Below are 22,699 nucleotides of genomic sequence, written 5' to 3'. Positions count from 1 at the left end.
TTTGAATTAATGTCTAACCTTGAATCACTAGTCGAGGTTCATATTAGATTTAGAAAGTAATTAGTAATATTAAATACATTTTGGAGAGAGTATTTTGTTCAGTAATCTAATTACACTATTGAAGATTTTAGTCATTAGTAACTAGTAATTCATTACTTTTTTAGAGTAACTTACCTAACACTGTGTGTAACCTATTGCAACAAAATTACCCAAACTATCAAAAAATTATGAGATAACAAATGATCTGTACGGCGGTATATACTTCGTGGCATCAAATATAGATATTTTTCAAGGCATCGTTTTGAAGATGTAAATTCCAGTATCATGATAACACTACTGTGTACTAGAATATTATACGTTTGTTGAATATAATCAAGGGCAGACTCATTTTTACAGCCCTTCATTAAAGCAAAATTGACTTATTTCACAGATATTGATGACATTTTTCTCTTTTTATTAAGTATGCGTTTAATAAATTTCAATTTTGTCATCTTTCCATGAATTGCAACAGTGATCATTAAGAAACAGAGAAATATCTTTGTGTTTCAGATGGGGTGTGCTCAAGGAGGGTTAAAATGATCTCATCCTGGGCAAGTGTAGTGCTCAGATTTGTCCTCCAGATGGCGCTGGCGTACCTCTTTGTGTCGGGTGCGCTCTGTCTCTGGCGGTGTGGTCTCAACACTCAAAGAGGACGTGCTGGACGCAGATGAGCGTCTACTGCTGCAATCAGACGGCTGAGGAGAGCGACTGGGAGACTGCAGAAAGAAGAAGGGATGGAGACTACAGTTAGACCTCTGTAGAGTTATTCTAGTCTACTGGACGCGTTTCTCTGTTGCTCAAGACATTTTGAAACTTGTCAGAATGGGTTCATCTGTTGAGACATGGATGAGTGGCGAAACGTCTTGAGCGGGGTTTCCCAAAGGGGTTTGTGAGATCATGAAACACTAAGAATTATATTAAATATAACATTTACATAAATAAATAGGTTTGATAATTGCAATTATAGCATTCCAGCAAGTCTACCAAAATAAACGCGTGAGGATTTGAAACGTAAAAAGCTCCAGGGTTCAAGAATTCAAGTCATAGATATCAAGAATTTAAGACATAGATATTACTATTGTACATTATAGTATAAAAACTAGGGTCAAAAGATTAATCGTGATTAATCGCATCCAAAATAAAAGTTTGTGTTTACATAATATATGTGTGTGTACTCTGTTCATTATTATTTATATATAAATACACACACAAGCATGTATATATTTAAGAAAATAATATTTTTATATATAAAACATTTATATTTATATATATTATATAAATGTATATACAGTATATAAATGCAAATATTTCTTAAATATATACATGAATGTGTGTGTATTTATATATAAATAATAATGAACAGAGTACACACACATATATTATGTAAACACAAACTTTTATTTTGGATGCGATTCATCGCGATTAATCTTTTGACAGCCCTAATAAAAACAAATTATTACAATTATCAAATGATCACGTTTTTATTTTAGAGTACAACTGTAATTTACATCAGGAATACATATTTTGGGCTCAAATTGTATAATTAGACGTACTCTTTGACTGGGTTCCTAAAACACCAGTGTGAATGTGATGTAAACTGATCGCAACTAAAGAGACGATTGAGTCATTCGATTATTGAAATATTAACATCAAATCTCAGGGGGAACTTTAAGTAAATATTTGACAAAGAAAAAAAAAAGGTTTGTGAACCCTTTGGTCCACCCAAAACAAACTTTACTACACGTTTAGTTTCAATTTGAAGCTCACCTCGAATCCACTTTCCCTTTTACTGGAGTCATTGTGTTTGCGCTCCAACAATGACAGAATCTACAACACAGATAATACAGCATCATTTACACAGTTCTGCTGAAAATTATATAACATGATTCTGCACAACCAACACTAGATATTACAAGCTGATGAGTAATCTGAACGATGATCTTTATTCTTTTTGCTATGAAACCACAACTAGATCCAAACGGATTGGCAAATTACAGACCCATTCCAAATCTTTTATGCCGTTTATGTCTAAAATACTAGAAAAAGTTGTGTCTGTTCAGTTGTGCTGTAAAAAATGTCTTTCAGGATTCCGGCCCCATCATTGCACAGAAACGGTCTTGTTAAAATCACAAATGATTTACTTCCATCTTCTGACCAAGGCTGTATCTCAGCACTAGTTTTACTTGATCTCAGGGCTGTGTTCGACACTACAGATCACAAAATACTCTTTGATTGACTACAGAAATATACTGGTATAAAGGCCACGTGTCCACCAAAGCGTTTTATCCGGCTGAAAACACCTAGCTGTAGGCGCGTGAGAGCGTTTCGGCAGCGCAGTGGTGTTTTTCAGTTGAGACTCTTTGCTTGTTATGATACTGAATATCCGCAGAAGTGTTACTGGTATATCATTTCACAGAGAGTTTGTTTCTGTATTGATTCTATATACAAATGCAGATATAATGTAAAGTATTTGCTCCGGCTCTTGTTTTAAATGATTTTCAGGGTTCATTTTGACTAAAATCTAATGAGTTTAGCTCAATTGTAATACATTAATTGAGCATTTAAAAGACTGTTACTTGAATACATGTCAAAACTGAAATTTTGACAGTGTTTTTTACATTAAAAATACATGAAAGAGTTTTGTTTTTTAAAAACATCTATATATTTTTTACAATTTTGTAATTCTGTTTTAGTTAGTATGCCAGGTTAAGTTAAAGCTTCAAATAAGTTGAAGTGTTTTATTTTTTTTATTTCAGTTAACATTGAATTAATTTCAAGAAATGAAGATGTTTGAATGGTTTAGTGAACTATTATAACCCTGATACTTTATTACATAATGTGTCAAATACTGTTCTTAGTCTTTCCTCCTGACTATGAATTAAATTGAAATTAAATTAAATACAGTTTATTGTGTAACCAAAACTGTATATATGATCTGTGACTTTTAATTATAGACAAGCTGGAAATACACCGGGACTCTTATTTTGAAATGCTATTGCAGTTCAGATGAGGGAGATCAAATATGCGTCGTTACAACCGTCTAAAACATATTACCATATAAACATGGTAAAGTAAACATTGTGATTACTCCTTAGTTCATAAACATGACCCGTCATAAATGTGTGTTATTCATTGATTGAGCCGCTCTGAAGCTGTCGAACGCGTTTTCCCGCCGTTAGATCCGCACGTTACAACTCAAATGTGCGCATCTGTTATAAAGGACATCAGTTCTGACCGGATGTCTTCCCTCCCTAACATTTTCCTCTCGTTTTTATTCATTGATGAAAATGACAGTAGATTTTCGTCATAGTTTTTGTCATCCAACACTAGTTTTTATTTAGTTTTAGTGAAAAAAAGCTCATTGACAAAAATTATTTGTCAACGAAATTAACACAGATTATGTTGCTCAGTTATTATGCTTGTTGTTGTCATCTGTGGACGTTGTACAAGCAGAATGTGGCGATTTTGGTCGGAGTGGTGTTTGTCCCGCCCCTCCTCCACTGTGATTGGTCGACTGGTTAAAGAGCGACAGTGATGAGCGCTGTGTTTTACTCATGATTAACATTCTTCAACTCTCTGCGACAGGTAAAAAAAAAACTCAGAGAGCTCAGCCTCGTTATGCTCATGGCGTTTTAAAACACGGGCGCCCATTGAAAACAATTGGAAAAATACGGCAGCCGCATGAAAAAACGCTTTGGTGGACATATGCATAGATATACATAATAAAGGCTAGATGTCTCGTCCGCGCTGCTGGCTAATGGAGGTCGACGTCTGCACCTGGCGGCCATCTTGTCACAGTCAGCTCGCTCACTGGTAACATTGTGTTTTAATGGTGCGTGTACTTTTTAAATAACCATAACTTGCTCAATTTTCTACCGATTTTCAAACAGTTTGGTTTGTTATAAACGTCAGAGATGTAGTTATGACACTGCATACTTATGCATAACTATTCATAATTTGTTCAAGCATCCAGAATTATAGCTAAGTTAATAACGTTTGTAAGAAACCAAACCATTTGTAAATCCGTCAAGATTTCAGCGAGATAAGAGTATTTGTGTTCAGATCACTCACCTGACATCAGGAGCCCGCCAGAAAGCTTGCCTGTGACAAGATGGCCGCCGGTGATGACGTTAGAATCTCCACTGTAAGACATCTAGCCTTTATTATCTATATCTATGGACATATGGCCTTAGGGACAGGCATAAGGTGTTTTAGATCATACCCATCAGACTGTTACCATCTTGTCTATTTAAATGGGAAAAGAACGAAAATGACATCCGTAAATTATGGAGTGCCGCAAGTATCTGTCTAAGGCCCTCTGCTATTTTCAATATATATGCTACCACTTGAAAACAAGGAATTAGTTTCCACTGTTACGCTGATGATACTCAGTTATATATTTCATTCCTGCCTTGCAAATGCGTTTAAATTCATGATACTTTCATAACAATCGCTTAGTATCTTCAACTAAGAGGTGAATGGCGCAGGCTCTCTCGTGAAAAGCGAATCAAGCAGACTCTCCATGTGATTGGCTGTTCGCTGCACGTGTCACACTCTCACGCGCTCTACAGTTAATCAGACTCTTAATCAAACCCTGAGCTGACAGAGAACATTTATAGCAAGTGTTGTGAACCCGCTGAACCTGATCCAATCCATGATCGGGTGCGTTTAATTCCAGGAGCAGGACTGGACACCCCTGGTCTAGACTGTAGTTCTGACCTTGGAGTTGAGGGCGCAGTGTAATGGAGTCTCCTTGGCTCTGTTGTGGATGAGTGTTGATGCCCCATTCTCCAGGAGCACTTCCATGATGCCCTCGTAACCCCAGCGAGCGGCGATGTGGAGCGGCGTATCTCCCTTATCGTTCTGGACGTTCAGTCGACAGGAGTGCAGGTCGAAGTACACCAGTGCCTTCACACACTGAGACACACATCAAGAATTAAATACCTACATTACATACACCACCACAGTCTATCCGTTTTCAACCTAAACATTCACAAATGTAGTTTGTTTGATGTATTTAGGGGCCAAGCACCAAAGGGGTGAAGGTACCTATTGTAATCGTTGGCGTTCTTATTATTCTTCTTTTTCCGTTTCTTCTTCCGCTCTGGAAGTCTATGGCCGCCCATAGAACCACTTGTGGGAAAGTTATGAAGTTTGGCACACTAATAGAGGACAGTCTAACCTGTCACCATAGCCAATTTGGAGTCTCTAACTCAATCCCTCTAGCGCCACAACCTGCCCAAAGTTGCACTTAAGTATGTGCTAATAACCTTTGGGCCGCAAGGGCTAGACACAAAATAAATTTTCCCTCCGATTCCGTGGCTCAAGACGATTCGATTGCATGTAGTGCCAATTTTCCCGCCAAAAAAAAGATTTTTTTTTTAACTCCTCCTAAATCTGATTTGCACGAAAACCAGATAATCTTCAGACAATACGACAAACAAAGTCAATTCATCAAAGCATTTTTGAATAACGCGTAAACTAATTTTACGTAGAGTTTGCGAAATAGAAATAAGGCTGTATCTCCGCAACACTTTATTGTATCCTGACCAAACTTGGTACAGATCATCACAAGCATGACCTGAGGCTACACCCAGCGCCACCTACTGGTCTGGAGATACAAAAATGGCTATTTTTGCTGATAACTTTTGTTATTTCTGATATATGTATAATTGTATATGACTCTCTGGGGTCATTAAAAATACCAGGATGTCCTTCGATAAAGAGTAGGGGTGTTACCCCGGCATCCGGGCCAAATTTGCCCATTGGCCCCTGTCCATCATGGCCTCCTAATAATCCCCATATACGATTTGCTCCTCTCCTCTCCACCAATCCGCTGGTGTGTGGTGGGCGTTCTGGCGCAATATGTCAGCCGTCGCATCATCCAGGTGGTGCTGCACATTGGTGGTGGATGAGGAGTTTCCCCCCTTCTACGTAACGTGCCTAGAATAGCGCTATATAAATGTAACAAATTAATATCTTGTTGGATTTGGGGCAGCATGCTGAGTCAAATGATATCCAACTTTTCCATATCGGCCATTTTGAATTTTGTAGTAAAATGCATTAGCGCATGATGCCCTGAAGGAGCCTGAGCAGTTTCGAGCCAGCGCCTCCTAGTGGTAAAATCAAATATTCACATGTTTATAACGTCGGATTTGGTTGACTTAACGATAACAAACATGCTAGGTTTCGCCTTATGGTTTGTGCAACGTTGTGATTTAGCTTTTAAACATCTTTCGCGAATATCTTCGAAACCACCGTAGAAAAATTGAAATATAGCAGGTTGACTAAAAGCTAATTTTTGATAATAAGTGGCAAAAAATGCAATCAAAGTCGGGTGTGGGTTATTTTTTATATGCTCCTAAATACAAACTAAACCAAATGAGATCTTTTCACCAAATTTGAGATGCTTATGTATGGGGCACTTTGAGGACACACAAAAAAAAGTGTTGGGGACTGCGCCACTTAGTGGCACTATAATTGAACAAAACATGAAATTGGCTCAAACTATTCATGGGTTTTCAACCTTTTTGCTTAAAATGGTCTCCAAATGTCTTTACTCATTTTTGCAGTTGGTCTGCTGACAGCTGATGTTGTGCTTGGCCCCAATAATTGCTGCTTGCAGCTATATTTTCTTCTATTATCGCTTAAAAGGCACAATTTATTGTAATGATGTGTCACAATAAAACTACTATGTACTGTGTCTTACATCTTCATGTCCGTACATGCAGGCCAGGTGTAGAGGAGTGTTTCCACTGTTATCCTGAGCATCCGTGTTTGCCTTATAATCCAAGAGCAGCAGCTACAAGAGCAAACATGAAGATCAACCAAACAACAAATAAGGGACAAAGCACAGGAGGAAATGTGATGAAATATGACGACCCAATGCTGGATACAATCTAATATACAGTGGCAAGAAAAAGTGTGCAGAATCTGTGAAAATGGGAATGATTTTAACTAAACAAGACGGATCATACAAAATGCATGTTATTTTTTATTTAGTACTGTCCTGAATAAGATATTTAACATAAATGTTTACATATAGCCCACAAGACAAATGTATTAAAATGACCCAGTTCAAAAGTTTATGAACCATTGATTCTCTTGTGTTTTTTTATTTTGTGATGTTGTTCATGAGTCCCTTGTTTGTCCTGAGCAGTTAAACTGCCCAATGTCCTTCAGAAAAAACCTCCAGGTCCTGCACATTCTTCTGTTTTCCAGCATCTTTTGCATATTTGAACCCTCTCCAGCAGGGACTGTATGAGTTTGAGATCTATCTTTAAACACTGAGGACAATTGAGGAACTCAAACACAACTACTAAAAAAGGTTGAAACGTTCACTGATGCTCCAGAAGGAAACACAATGCATTAAGAGATATCTTACAACGCATTAGTAAAATATCTTATTTAAAAAATAACATGCATTTTGTATGATCTCTCTTATTTAGTTCAAATTATTCCCATTTTCACAGATTCTGCAAGGGGTTCACACACTTTTTCTTGCCACTGTATAAGAAACTAGGAACAAGCCAAACAGTTCTGTAACTCTGATCATCAGAGCATAATTATTGACACAAGCTATATTGAGTTCTGACCGTGACTCCCTGGTAGCCCTTCTGGCAGGAGAAGTGTAGCGGTGTGAGCCCATGGTAATCGGTGGCATTCACCAGAGCTCCCTTTGACACCAGCAAATCAATCAGCAGAGACTGACCTGAGAACAAGCACAACACAGGGAACCAAGCATCTTCTGTCAAATACAGATTCATCTAACATTTCAAATCAAAATGACAGAAAATCCACCCCATTATAAAATCGATCATGTGAAAACCAATCAAAATCCTCACCACAAATAGCAGCAACATGTAGAGGAGTATAGCCTCTGTCATCCCGAGAGAACGGAGTGACTATGGACGGGTCGTTTAATCTCCTGAACCAAGAAAGACAAGCAAAGCAATATTTTAACGTTTAACAAGGACAGTGCATTCATCAGTTTGTGGCGGTCATCAACCCAACATATTGTCATTACTGTGTCAAAATTCATTTGATTAATGAAATTAAACAGCTGTGACAAAGGTTGTACTGTTGAAGGGCTGTAAGATGTATGCATTAATCGCTTATGTATTGCCAAGGTGTGAATTTTTTTTAATGAAACTTAAAAAAAGAGACATTCCCTGACTTCCTAGGTTGTCTATGAAGGCCTGTTTTGTGAAGGAAAAAATCAAAAGGATGTGACGGTTTTGCGCACTCCCGAGAGTCTCTCTTCCGTTCAATGACACATGAAACAAATGCTTATGCAATGTTCAGGATAGTACCGAAAGAGCAGAGGTGGAAAGAGTAACAAAATATTCTACAAGTAAAAGTACTATTACTTCAATTCAATTTTACTTAAGTACAAGTAAAAGTACCGCTCTACAATTTTTATTCAAGTAAAAGTAGAAAGTAGTTCATTTAAAATGTACTCAGAGTAAAAGTTACTGAGTTACTTTTTTTAACAGCGGGGTGGGGGACTCTCCTGTGTTAAAATGGCGTTAAATTAATGAAAACTGTTTTTTTTTGGATGAACAAATGCTTTATTATAACAAACTTGAAACCATTTGTTTGTTTCGTTTACTAAAATTTCAATAAAACATGTCTAATTAATTAAATAAAATAAATGATTATGAATTAGATTAACAACTTTAAGAATAATCGAGTCCTATGAAATGTTTATTTTTATGATTTAATACAAATACATTACCAAAACGGTGGTAATCAAATCTGTCCGGAAATAGTAGACCATCCGGGTATCTTTGGAATACTCTTTTCAACATACTACGATTTGGGACATACTAATTCTATTTTCGAATACTATTTAGGACGGATAGTATGTGAATTGGGACGCAGCGTTACACAGTCTCTGACACACCATATTTCTTGGCACACTCGTTTTACGCGTATTTGGCGCCACCTATTGTTGCGGGTGTATTATTGACATGTAAAGGTATAGATCCTGAATATAAGACGAACCCGTTTTTTCAGATGTTACTAACCAAGAAAAACATTGTCTTATAGCTGGTGCAAACATATCCACATCGCTATAATCAAATGCTTAAATGATGTTGTTTTCTCACCAGTCATTTTTGTTATGCATTTATTCTGTTATTGAGAGTCAGCGTGGATGGCGTCTGGATGTTCGTTAACAGTATATTAATGGAAAGGTATTTCCAACTTATTTTTACTTCTAAGAAAAGAACGAAAAAGAACTTCGCCGTGAGTCCATCGGGGCCTTGAGTCGTAAGTCGCTGGCTGCAGTTCACTCAATGGCCACCGGTGTCGCTAATAACAAGCGTTTCTGAATTCTACATGCTGTCTCTTTAAATAAAATCATTGATTATACAAACACTCATTGGTTGAGCCAAAGAAATGGGAGAAGACTTTGGGCCAGATTTACTTAAAAGGGCAAATTAGCGCAAGATCGTAATCCCATTAAAGCACCAATGGGAGTGGACAGTTCTGCGTGTGATCTACTAATGACAAGCAAATTAAAGAACACAGACACAGCCGGATCATTTCCATAATGACCAACATAATCTACCAATTAGTGTCTGGAATTAGTGTCTATTTAACTTTTTTTGGGCGGTAAATAATGGTGCAAATACCAGTAAATTGATTAGCGCAAACGTTAGAAAATCACCTTGCGTGATTCATTTAAATACTCTCCTTCCGTAAACACTGCGTCTGAAAGAGAAACTCCTACAAATGCATATGCAATAAGGTCAGCTGCAAACCTGTGTGTCTTTAGTAAATCCTGACAGTAGTTTTTTTAACGCCAAAAGAGGGTTAGCGCTGGAGCGAGCTGTTAGTAAATCTGGCCTCTTATTTACTAAAATGACGTGTATTTTTTACAATGTTTAAATACATTGTCTTAACCAAGTTTATTGTCCACTATTAGTGTGGCATTCATGGGTTTATCTCCTCTAAAGGTGTAAACATTTTCACATACAGACGACAATGTTGTCAAAAACATCTCCGTTCATACGGATCCGCAAAAGCGACTAAAAACGCTGTATAGAGACAGAGCGACACGCGTCATAATCTGAAGACCACGCCCACCGGGGGGGGGGAACAATCAAACCGTCCTCATTGACTTTGCATTGCGTGAGGCTGCCTCCTTGTCATTTCGGACTTATAACAAAAAACTGAACAATGTATAAAAACTGATATGTGACAAAGTGTACAGCAAACAAGCAAAACAAAACCCAGAAGCAAAAACCCATAAGTTTTTATAAGCTGTTGACCCAAAAAACGAGCCTTAAGAACAAAAAAGTGGATTCAGGCCATTGAGACAGAGCGCGACCCGTTATATTACACTGAGAACTACACACACTACAGGGGAACGTAATCAGCGACAGGAAATATAATATATAAAACGGACATTTGGATATTTGACAAAATGTTTACTGCACACATACACATATTGAGGCATACGGAGTGTCAGGATCCCAAAATTTACCCATTCTTCTGCTGAAGCTTCACGTTTTACTGCCTGTATCCACTTTATCTTCTTAAAGGGGTGGTAAAACACATTGTTTTGAAGGCTTGATTGTGTTTGTGGGGTGCACTGTAACATGTGTTCATGCTTCGTTTTAAAAAAAAAATCATTATTTTTCATATATTTGACCTTTATTCTACACTGCTCTGTCCCTCCTTGTAAAACGGTCTGATGCTTTCCGGGTTGTATGAAGCCAGTCCCTCAAAAATACGCAATGGGCTCAGATTGGTTAGCTGGCCCAGTGTGTTGTGATTCGCTAACCGCAGTGTACGTTTGTCGGAAACGTCACGCCCCTTACCTTACCGGTAGACTGTGCTTTGGTCAGTATTAGGAACGATGGCGTCAATAAAACCACACCAATCTGAGCCCGAATCAGACCCAGTGAAGATGTGAAGATGTGTTTAGTGAAGATGATCGAGCAGAATCTGTTCATTCCTCAAGAGTAAAGACTGCGGATCTATAGTGATCGCTACTGAATGGCACCGTTACTTTTGTATTTTTAGAACGATTATAGCCAAATATCTGTCGCAAGAACTATTAACCCAAAACACTAAACACTGGCTTTACTATAGTAGCCAAATCACACACAGAACCATGTTTAGCATGCCTGAAGATAAATAATACATAAAAGCTCTAATCAAAGAATCATTTACACTAATGCCAAGTTCGCTGTTGAGATTTTAACGTTAGTGTTTGTAACGATAGGTGTTCGTCGGATAACGTTAAGTATGAATGAGCATTTAACAGACTGGTTTGCAGAACAGCGCTGTCATCTGTTTACTTCCTTGCTACAACCTATTACAGGAAAACACACTTACAGGTTGTGGCCCGTAAACAGCTTCTGTTTGTAAATCCAGCTTTCAGGTCAAGCCGTTGTGCAAATCCGGTGTTGAACTCGCGAACATTGTGAAAGTTTTCCTCCGTGAGATGTGCTGCGGGAGCCCCGCACGTGCCTGTTCCCTTCTGTCTCATACACACGTGCATATAACATGTTGTATGTTAAACGCTCTGCAACGCACCCCTGTCCCTATGAAGGCTGAACAGAACAAGTACCCCAGACCTGCAATCCGGATGAATATAACAGCGTTTCCTCGGCATCGCGGCAACAACACTCCAGCCTAACTATACCACAACAGCGCCGCGATACAAAATGTTCTCGGAGGAGGGGTTTATGTAAATATTGAGCCTGGTGATGTCACCAACCCTGGAGGAATGTGTGTAGTCGCCTACTGGCCGTTTGCTGTAGTTCTTAGAAACTGATTTCTTTAAAAGCAAATATCTCCCTTTGCTTTAAACTTTGAACGTTGTAACTTTGCAGATGTTGTTTATGCTAAAGCAGCAACATTACACGCTATCTAAAGTTAGAATAGTGAAATCGTGGTTTACCACCCCTTTAAACGCTCGTTTTTTTTCGTTTTTTTCAGCTTATAAAAACTTATTTCTGTGTTTTATAGCTTGTTTGCTGTACACTTTGTCACATATCCGCTTTTAGACATTGCTCTGTTTTTTGTTATAAGTCCAAAATGACAATGAGGCAGCCTCACGCAATGCAAAGTCAATGGAGAGTGTTGGATTGTTTTCCCCCCCGGTGTGGGCGTGGCCTAAATACGCTCTGTCTCTATTGAGCTGGCAGGCCAGTAGATGGCGAGGTCACTTTGTAAAGAAAAACAATGTGCCTATAGACTGAACATGTGATACGCATGACGCTACCAGTTGCACTTCGAAACCCGTTTTGAATAGTTTGAGTTTTCAGGCCCCCAAAAGGCCATTGTCGTGTAAATGAAGGGCCAACACATGAAAAGCTTTCGTGTAAACGGCCCCTTAGACCTTCAAGATCACCTTTAAGATCAAGTAATTGGCATTTAAAAGGCATTCATTCTAAATTTCAGATCACTTCAAAATGCATTTCTTCTGTGGATGATAAATATGTTTGCTGGTAAGTCAGTACTGACCCTGAGATGTGGAGGTCACAGGCGTCACAGGAACAGAGTGGGTGACACAACTTCTTCCCGTCCTCCTCACTCTCGCTTTCACTCAGCAAACGCTTAACCTCTGCCTCATTTCCACTCACAATGTGCTGCCCACACACACACACACACACTTAGTATCAATGCATCACTGCTAATGCGCTCATAAATTAAATATTTATTTAATCAAGAACCATTTTGAGACACTTGTCTTGTGCATCTAAACTAGCATAAGCTGGTTTTCCTTCCTGTTCTTGAGCCGGCCAAAAATAAGCTGCCCGTGTCATGTTAAATGAATATTGATCTGATAATCTCTCAGTCACCGTCTGCTTTAGGTGCAGGTCAATTACGAGTTAATACATTTTTAGTGAAAGCTATTATTATGAGCACTAAATGTGATATTACTTCCTGTGGTGTTAACAGGAAGAGGGAAGTAAAGTTGAAACTGGTTAGAAAAACAGCCAAAGGCACAGCATACTCACCTCAAAGAGCTGATCTATAGGCGTAGCATTCTGGGACAGCAGGTCCACCTTCTGTCTGAAGGACAGTCTTTCTCCTGACCCCTGTGGACCACAGTACACATTCACCAACAGTTAGGAAACCGCCTGGGATTCAGTGCCCTTCTTTAAGGGAACATGGGGTGCTGTTGCGTGCGTGTGTGAGTGGATGACCATGTCTGTCAGCCAACACCGACGACCATTTTTGACTCAGGAAAAACCCTGGCTGAGATCAGAAATCTCCTCATAATTCAGCAACTAGGGCTTAAAGGAACAACCCACCCCAAAAAAATCCAAAGAGAGTTTTAGCAGAATGTGCACACTGCTCTATTCCATATAATGCAAATTACGTTCAAAGCTCCATGTTAATCAATATCAAATCAAATTGTGAAATTTGGTTCAAAGCCCAGCGCTATAGTTTAAATGTGTGTTTTTTTTTTTTTTAAAGCAAATGTTGTCTTTTCCCTTTACTTTCTTGTCAGAGTGCACCAGAATGCTTCGGTTACATGTTAAAACCACAAAAACCTTTCTACTGGGGGGCAATGCCCCAGACCCAGTACAAAAACTTAAGTGTCATTCAGTCGGTCTGTCACGAGCCGCTTGCTCTGAATCTGCGATCAACCCTTCTCAGTGATGAACTGCAATAAACCCAAACACCATTGTGGTTGCTGAATAACTGAAATAAAATGACTAGCATTAGTAGTAGTATTATGAGTACAGTTACTCATATTAAAGATTTTGGTCATAATCCCCACCTCTGAGTGCAAGTGAATTGAGACAAAAGGCTGTCAAGCTCCAAAAATAACAAAACAACACCACAGAAGTAGAACTATATTCCAAGTCAAAAAATAGTGTTGCGCAAGGAACTTTTATTTCATCTAAATAACAAGATTAACGTTAATTAATCGTTTAACGCTTCCAGTTCGACCTCGTCCACATTCGACACGGTGCCATTGAGTGTTAAAACGCCAAAGGCGAAGCTTGACTTTACGGGTATGTCCCTCTTTGGCTAATGTACTTTTAAGATGGAGGGGCAACATGGCGACCCGCATTCGAACCCTCACCCGTATGTATTCTCAATGGCATATTATAAACTTACGAGAATACTTTATTACTTGAAAGAAGTAAATATAAATTAATGAGCACATATATTTTTGAAAGAACTAAGTGTTTTTAGCTAAGAATAAACTAAAAAAGTTACACAGTGTAGCTTTAATGCTTTATATAATGTAAACAAATGTGTTATAAAAAATATTCACCCCCTCACAGTTGTCATGAAGGGCAAAATTAGCCGTATAGACCAAAACCACAGTTTGTCCCAGACTGTAAACATGTGTTCTTCTGCTGTAAAGTTGGGCAATTTAACATGAGGCTCGATGAGATTCTGCTCCTTCTGGAGTCTGTCTCTAGTGGCCAGTCCATGAACTGCAGTTTATATCACTTCCGTATCGGCTTCAGGAGAAACTGCGGGAGGTTGCCGCATGATTCTACATCATTCATAAATCACAATAACTCATGAAATGGCTTTGGCGGGCCGCCAAAAAAATGTGAATGCTGGAAAAAGCCAGTCATCCTCACAAACTGAACTAAATGTTACCGGAGTGCTCTGGGTGAGGTTCCCCTGGCTGATGTACTCCACAGCCGCCTCAAACGAGCTGAGGTAGTAACTCAGATCATCCTTACTGGAGCTACGGAAGCGGAAGTTCTTTATGTAACTCAGATTCGCCATCCTGAAGAAACAAAGTCAGAATATCAACATGAATGCAATGAGCAGACATTCACAGTAAACAATACAATCACTTTCCCTGAGACAATATAACACTCACCAGTTAGGAATTTCAGTTTTGATGAGCAAATAGAGAATGACTAACAGAAGATCATCAGCACACATGGCCTCAATGCTCACCGCTGAAAGACAGACAAACTCAGGTCATCACACATCTTCTGATGCTACTGCACACTGATCTTACTCTACACGTGAGAGAGAGTGAGAGACATATGTTCAAACCATAGATATCTATAATAAAGGCTAGATGCCTTATGGCGGAGTCTCTACCGTCATCACCGGCGGCCATCTTGTCACAGGCAGGGCTCTGTGGCTCCTGATGATCTGCATGAACACAAATACTCTTATCTCACTGAAATCTTGACGGATTTACAAATGGTTTGGTTTCTTATAAACGTTATTAACGTGGCTATAATTATGGATGCTTGAACAAATTATGAATCATTTTTCATAAGTATGCAGTGTCATAACTACATCTCTGACGTTTATAACAAACCAAACAGTTTGAAAATCGGTAGAAAATTGAGCAAGTTATGGTTATTTAAAAAGTGCAAGCACCATTAAAACACAATGTTACGAGTGAGCGAGCCGACTGTGACAAGATGGCCGCCAGGAGCGGATGTCGACCTCCATTGGCCAGCAGCGCGGACGAGACATCTAGCCTTCATTATGTATATCTATGGTTCAAACCACCAGATGGCTACAATAAGTGCTTCAATAAGTGGCATTGGCATAGACATAAATGTTGTGTTTCACAAAGTTTGTTGCTTCAGTATTTGTAGATGATATTTTCACATTTTTCAATTGTATACTGGAAAACAAAAATGTTTACTGGCAATATATATACAGTGTTGACCCTTCTTCTTTATAACTTCTGCAACTTCTTGTCTTAGTGCCCGTGTGGGCTTCTACTGCTCCACTTGCCTTATGCAGAGTTCACGCTGCACGATTTTAGCACAGATTTTCACTCGCCGACAGGTTTTGCGAAATCGCAAACAAATGCCCGAAATCCTAGGCAAATCGCTGTACGTTCACACGAGTGACAATCACGCAGTGGGAATGATCAAAGACGCGATCTGAGAAGAATGTGTCTTAGAAATGGGTGTGAAGGGGGGGCCAAACTTGGTGCATATTATTGTTTTCATCAAGCCGACAACTTTCTAATGTACAGTCATTAGCTCCGACCAACAAGTCAGCTATCTGTCTGAATGTGGATTTCTCTGAATGTTTAACTACTGCTCCAAAGTGCTTCCTATGATTCACACCAAACCTTCTCAACATGATGGCAATGTATCGAAGATGCTAAATTGCGAATCTTGTTTAATGTTGCCAATGATGAGGGATTAAAGTAATGACAAAAATGGAAACTGAAAGAGTCATATCTTCTAAAAAAGTAATTATACACCCTTTATTTCTATATAAAATAATATGAACAAGTACCAACAATATAATTTTTTAATGAATGCATTATGTGCATGTTAAAAATATGCAGATTGGTGCTCTCTTGTTAACTACATATCCTTTGATCTCTCGCTCTCTCTGTCTCTCTCTCTCTCTCTCTCTCTCTCTCTCTCTCTCTCTCTGTGTGTCTATTTTAATAATGGGTTTAACCCATTCACTGCTCTGTGCCTTTGCCTGCATTACAGGATAAGAAAGCTCTTATGCTGCGTTCACACCAAACGCGAATAGAGCATCAAAATCACGTCTAGTTTCACGCGCAAACATTTTAAATGCATTCACGCGTCTGCGACGAATTGGACGTGCGTAGAAATCGAGCGTTTGAAGCGAAATTGATGCGCGTTCAAGGCACTCCAGGAGAAAGTTTTAGTTTTCATTAAAAATATATATTAAACATTAATAGCCACACAAATGTGGTCCAGGCAACTCCTACATTATCTTCACTGCATTTATATTTAAATATCCTTAAAAAAGTTATGAAACTTCTCTTTGCCCTCAGTTAAAACTATTTGGCAGACAACAAATTATAGATTCATGAGAGCAAAGATCGCCCGTTAGATCCACACAAGATGCACCACTACAGAGAGAGCAGAGCCAGCGGCAAACGTCAGAAGGACTGGCCGAGGAAAGGCTGCTCTCACCGGGGTTGTGAGCGGTGATTGCCTGGATCTCACAACTCCAAAAACACAAGATTTTTTTTTTTAAATAGGCGCTCTCTTTATAAATAAACCACTGATTTGAGCTTTAAACAACCACATTCTCACCTGAAAAAGTCTTAAAACTACATTTTGTGACATTTTGTAGCACTATTTTTAATTTATGCAGGGTTTCTCATCACGTCACAGCAGCAAGCAGGCTCCTGATTGTTTAACGCGGCGCGAATTGACGGCAAAGTAAACATTTTTGAACTCGGGCGTCAGACGCGAATTCGCTTCAAACCCGTGAATGCACAAAAGCACCACTCGCGTGTAACGTGCGTATCGCGCAAGACGCTCAATTTGCGTCCAATTCGCATCATTCACGCGAACTGGACACGCGAATGAGGCAGATTCGCGTCCTTCGCGGCGCACGAAACGCGCCTTTCACGCCGCGGGACCTCCAGACGAGCGTCAACGCGCCTTTCCATTGACTTAACATTGAAATCACTCGCGCCAGACACTATTCGCGTTTGGTGTGAACGCAGCATAAGGCGTATCCTTTTCTATCAGTTTGAATAACAAAATCATAGAACCACTTCATTTGTAGGGCACGGAAAACAGTTTTATATAACTGATTTAATAATTGGGTTAATCAAAATATATATATATAAAAAAAAAATTAGATCTTGACCAAATATGAATGCACCTCTTGTTGAAAATAAATGCTGTGATGGTATTTCCATCAAGAGGTGCATCAAATTTTGGTCAAGATCATGTATTGACAATGTAAGAGTCCAGCACTCTGTAAAGTCTCCTCCATCACAACCCACAGACTTTCAATGAATTTAAGGTCTGGACTCAACCATTCTTTCACAGTTTGAGCTGATGAATCCAGACATTGTCATCCTGGAGTATGGCCATGATGTGTCTTCCTACATGTTAGTTTAAGAAATTAAAAGCTACACACACCATCAATTAGGGTTGGAAGAACTGTTGCCAAACATATAACATGCTAGAAACACAGAAATCACTGCAATATTCTTAAACATTTGCCAATTTAAATCCAAACAGCGACTTGGCCAGGCAGTGTATATTATCCTCTTTGTTTTAAAGAACAATAAATACATGCATTTACAGACAGAGAATCATTTCAGTTTAAAAACGGCAAACACTATTCCTCCATTCATTTGATGCACGGTTGATGTTTCAATGAATAAATGTAAAATATTTCTTAAAAATATATAAACTGCATAATCAATCAATAATAATAATAATCAAAAAAACAAATCTTTCCTGTGCAAGCTGCCATTTTTGGCTAAAATAGGTTCCAATGTGGACCATATATATATATATCTGTAGATCAGTATCTCAATGATACTACAATAACACTGTGCATAATACTGGACCAAAATGTTCAAAATCAAATCTTTCCCGAAGAAAAGAGGCATTGAGTGCATGTATAAATGGAAAGAACCTCCTGTGCCTGTTTTTCTGCCTGCCTTCAGTGCCTTGTGGCAAAATTGGGAAAATTACTAAACAAGCTGTTTGACAAACAGACATTAGGAGAGCATTCCTCTAGTTTACACATGCTGGAAGTGCTGCTGCGTGAAGACTGAGGTCTGAGGGGAAACAGAGGACTAACTGTTCAAGAGTGGGCGTACGCAGGCTAATCCGGTTATAAGAGCCATGCAGAACCGGCTCTGTTTGCAAAGGGAAATATTCTCACACACACTCACAATGATGGGCAAAGTTCATCATGATTACAACATTCATTTACCATAGTATTACAACTCCTAAAGTACCATGCATGAAGTACATACAGGATATTTCGATAGAAAGTAAGGTTTGTGGTCACAGCACCTGTATCTTGGCGTCGGGTTGACTGCATGATGGTTAAAATAACTTTCCTTATGCAGAGCAGTTTCTGCAGGGGAGACGTACAGATGTTCAGTTGATTCAATTCCCTCTTAGCCCGAAGAATATTTATACTACGAGAGAGAGAGAAGTGACATTTTAATACTATGGCAGAGTCTATTCTTTACAAAACTTTTAACGGTTTCTTGCACAGCTATTACACTTGTTTTTCATCACGTCTCTAAAAATGGCTCAGGTCCTTCCTTAAATGTTACTCTACAGGAAATGTCATCTGTCTGATCACTCAAAAAATATCAAAAGAGCTAGATAGTTCACCTGAACTCTGACTTCACACCAAGGTCTTTCTGTTGCAGTTCCTGTAAGGATCGCGTTGTTTTGTTGAAAGCTGCATCCTGTCAAGACAAATATAAATGTAATCATTTAATCACAAAAACTTGCTGATATTTGAAGTTGAGATTGTGCAAACAATAGATCAATAAACAAACAAATTAGGGCTGCACAATTCATCGAAATTCTAACCGTGATTACAATTACAGATGCCACAATTATGCAATCGTTCAAAGGCGCAATTACAAAAAAAAGTCCAAAAATGTCCACGTACATTACTTTCTGCTTAAGATATAGTGTTTTTTTCCCCATTGTCTTCATTTTAATTTTAGTATAACATTATAATACTATGCATTATATATATATATATATATATATATATATTAGGGCTGTCAAAAGATTAATCGTGATTAATCGCATCCAAAATAAAAGTTTGTGTTTACATAATATATGTGTGTGTACTCTGTTAATTATTATTTATATATAAATACACACACAAGCATGTATATATTTAAGAAAAAAATATTATTTTTATATATAAAACATTTATATTTATATATATTATTGATTATATAAATGTATATACAGTATTTCTTAAATATATACATGCTTGTGTGTGTATTTATATATAAATAATAATTAACAGAGTACACACACATATATTATGTAAACACAAACTTTTATTTTGGATGCGATTAATCGCGATTAGTCTTTTGACAGCCCTAATATATATATATATATCTATATATAAATAAAGAACCCAGACCAATGTGTAGTTTACATTTGAGGCTTAATAATAAAGAAAAGCAAAAAATATTTTTAGGAAGAATGTTTCCCGCTTGTTTATTTTCATATAAAAATATAGCACATGGTCACTTCAAACAAAGCTATAAAGCTATTCAAAACATGATTCAATGTAAATTGTGATAATTGTAAATAATAAATCACAATTACAATTTCAAGGGAATGATCGTCAATTATGATTTTCGTCATAATCATGCAGCCCTAAAACAAACACAATAACGCTGCAATATGTAACATTTTTCCAGGAAAATATCCAAACACCACTAGGCCAGTGTTATATATTTTGTTCAGTTGAGTACTTACAATATCCCAAATGTTTCCAACTATTTGTAAATCGTGAGAAAATTGCGATTTTAACCGAGGAACCGGGACGTGTGAGGGCGTGGCCTGTCGATGACATCATATCCGCGTTCCCCTCGGTTAGCGGTTTTATTCTGCAGAAGAAGTGTCATAGCAGCCGCTGAGAGAACGCACAGAGTAACGGCATCACAGCATCAACCAGACCTGCAAACTCCTCTGAGTAAAAAAGGTGACAGTGTCGTGGGGGCGGGGGATTTTAATATGCAAATGACACATTTCTGAGCATGACTTATAGAGAATGACACATTTAATATTTTAAAAATGATTTTATTTACAACACGGAAATGCCTGGAACTCAAGGTGTTGTGATGCATAACACAAATAATAAAAGACTGACAGTAGGGGTGTAACGTACACAAAACTGACGGTTCGGTACCTCGGTTTTGAAGTCACGGTTTGTACGAGTTCGGTACAGCAGTTTTAGAAAATTGCTTTTTATTTATTTTTTATATTTAACAGTGGTTTACTGAAGAAGAAAAAAAAGTGTACTTGCACATTCATATTAAAGGTTAACAACAGAGTCCAAACTATGAGCCTAAATTCAGTTGCTATTTATTTTTAGGTATAATAATCAACACTCAAATAACACATTGTATGCAAACATGTAAATTTCACATAAGGCAGTTTTTGCATTAACTTCTAAATCTAATTATAAAATAGTTTTTTTCTCCAATTCGTTGTTGAAATATAATAATTTATACACAGTGTCTGTCATTTTCATGACCGGTTTATTTAAACATACATGAAATAATCAAGACATCACTAAGAGGTTAAGTAGAATATAATGAATATAACGGCTAATATAGAGACATATATTTAGTGAAAGAGTTGATTTCTCTAGTGAATTAAATTCTGTGGACACTGAATGACTGCCTGAGGTAAATGTGATGCTACGTTACATGACATTGTTTAGTTTACAGCAGTTATTGACGTCTTTCCGCCGTTGAAACACGGATTGAGCGATTACACCACATACACATGACAGTAAGTTGTAATGTCATACCTCAGCCTCAGCATACCTTCAGATGTTCATTCATGTTTATTCTTTAGGAAGAGATGATCGATCGCCTTCACAGATGATAGCGTTCACGCGGCCACTTGAACTGTGATCAGTGATCAGTCCCGCCACATTAAAGAGCGTCAAAACGGCATTTAACGTTTGAATTTCGTGATAAAATGGACTGAATACTTAATATGTTTGTGTGAGAACTCGGATTGAAGTGTGTTCCGCGCTTAAAACAAGCCGGCTGTTAACTGTTAAAGATTGCACCCGAACACGAGTGCACCGAACCTAAAAAAAAACTCTCCGGTTCTACGCGATTCACGTAAATGACCCAATTGACCAAGAAAACGGCGATTGTCGCCGAAAATCGACAAGTTTGCAGGTGTGATCAACACACTCTGATGTGTGTAATATGATCAACAGAGCTGCGTTTCCTCACACTCATGAGCGGAGGAGCGGAAGTGGCGGCTGTGGCATAATAAAGGTCCCGCTGCTCGCGAGGCGTGTGTTGCGCTCATCTTATTAACAAGCGGTTCCTCAGCTCCACAACACTCGGTCCTGCTCTGCTTCAGACTACAGTAACCTTAATAATCAACATGATTTCTGCATGAGTCCTATCCCGATTCTTTAACCGGCTGTGAGGTGAAGACCACACGTCCCAAGATTCTGCGCTCAAACGTGGCATCATTAAACTACGCCTTTGTTTTGAATATGCAACCTCCAGCGGACGGAAAAGTTACATAGTGCAGCTTTAAGGTGAAAGTGAGGTAATAATGGTATGGTTAATCAGTACCCGACTTGCTTCAAGAGTCCCCACATAACTAAAGAGTAGCTCATGGATGCCATGATGGATGTACATCTGAAAACGGAGGAAAGAAATGACAAATTGATTCATTAACTCAAGGTTACAAGTTTAAAAGACGAGAACAGAATGGTTGGTTGTAACTGACCTCCACTGCTTGTTTGAGTAGAGTCATCTGTATCTCCTGTCTCGCCAAAAGCCTCTGAAACGAAGACATTTCACCTAATCAGCATCTCAAGACAGACCGTATTACACTGATCCGCTCTTAAACACTTACCAGATGAGAGTCCCTCAACAGCCACTGAAGACATTTTGTGTAAAGGGTATTTACAGAGTCCTACAGGATTGGGTGAGAAATACATAAACAATATATAGTGAGATATAGTTAAATACATGGGAAAAAGGGGCCGGTTGCACCAGTTACAACTTAGCCTAGTTTTAATGTAAATGGGCACTAAAGGCCCATTTATACTTCTGCGTCGAGTGTACGCCGTAGGCTACGCGCGTAGCCGACGCCGTCGTGAGCATTTATACTTCTGCGCTGTTGTCTGCGTCAATGTGCAATTCCACATGCAGACACTAGAAGGCAGTGTCCTCGGGCATGTTGGTGTA

General features: G+C 38.5%; 1 protein-coding gene across 2 annotated transcripts in view; it reads right to left on the bottom strand.

Moving 5' to 3' along the window:
- The window catches only part of ankrd27 (ankyrin repeat domain 27 (VPS9 domain)), a 98,961-nt gene that overhangs the window by 13,987 nt on the left and 62,275 nt on the right, over positions 1–22,699 (bottom strand). For both annotated transcript variants that reach the window (XM_079809905.1, XM_079809906.1), the window contains 15 exons: positions 22,365–22,424; positions 22,236–22,289; positions 22,079–22,144; positions 19,107–19,183; positions 18,777–18,904; positions 14,861–14,942; positions 14,632–14,764; positions 13,020–13,100; positions 12,523–12,647; positions 7,884–7,966; positions 7,635–7,750; positions 6,749–6,841; positions 4,759–4,956; positions 1,807–1,866; positions 636–755 (listed from right to left, as the gene is read on the bottom strand). In XM_079809905.1, the coding sequence (XP_079666031.1) occupies positions 636–755; positions 1,807–1,866; positions 4,759–4,956; positions 6,749–6,841; positions 7,635–7,750; positions 7,884–7,966; positions 12,523–12,647; positions 13,020–13,100; positions 14,632–14,764; positions 14,861–14,942; positions 18,777–18,904; positions 19,107–19,183; positions 22,079–22,144; positions 22,236–22,289; positions 22,365–22,424 (1,476 nt within the window). The remainder of the gene's footprint in view (positions 1–635; positions 756–1,806; positions 1,867–4,758; positions 4,957–6,748; positions 6,842–7,634; positions 7,751–7,883; positions 7,967–12,522; positions 12,648–13,019; positions 13,101–14,631; positions 14,765–14,860; positions 14,943–18,776; positions 18,905–19,106; positions 19,184–22,078; positions 22,145–22,235; positions 22,290–22,364; positions 22,425–22,699) is intronic.

The sequence above is a fragment of the Gobio gobio genome, assembly GCF_949357685.1.
Source record: "Gobio gobio genome assembly, chromosome: 25".
NCBI classification, from domain to species: Eukaryota; Metazoa; Chordata; class Actinopteri; order Cypriniformes; family Gobionidae; genus Gobio; species Gobio gobio.
This window is presented reverse-complemented; position numbering and strand designations above follow the sequence as displayed.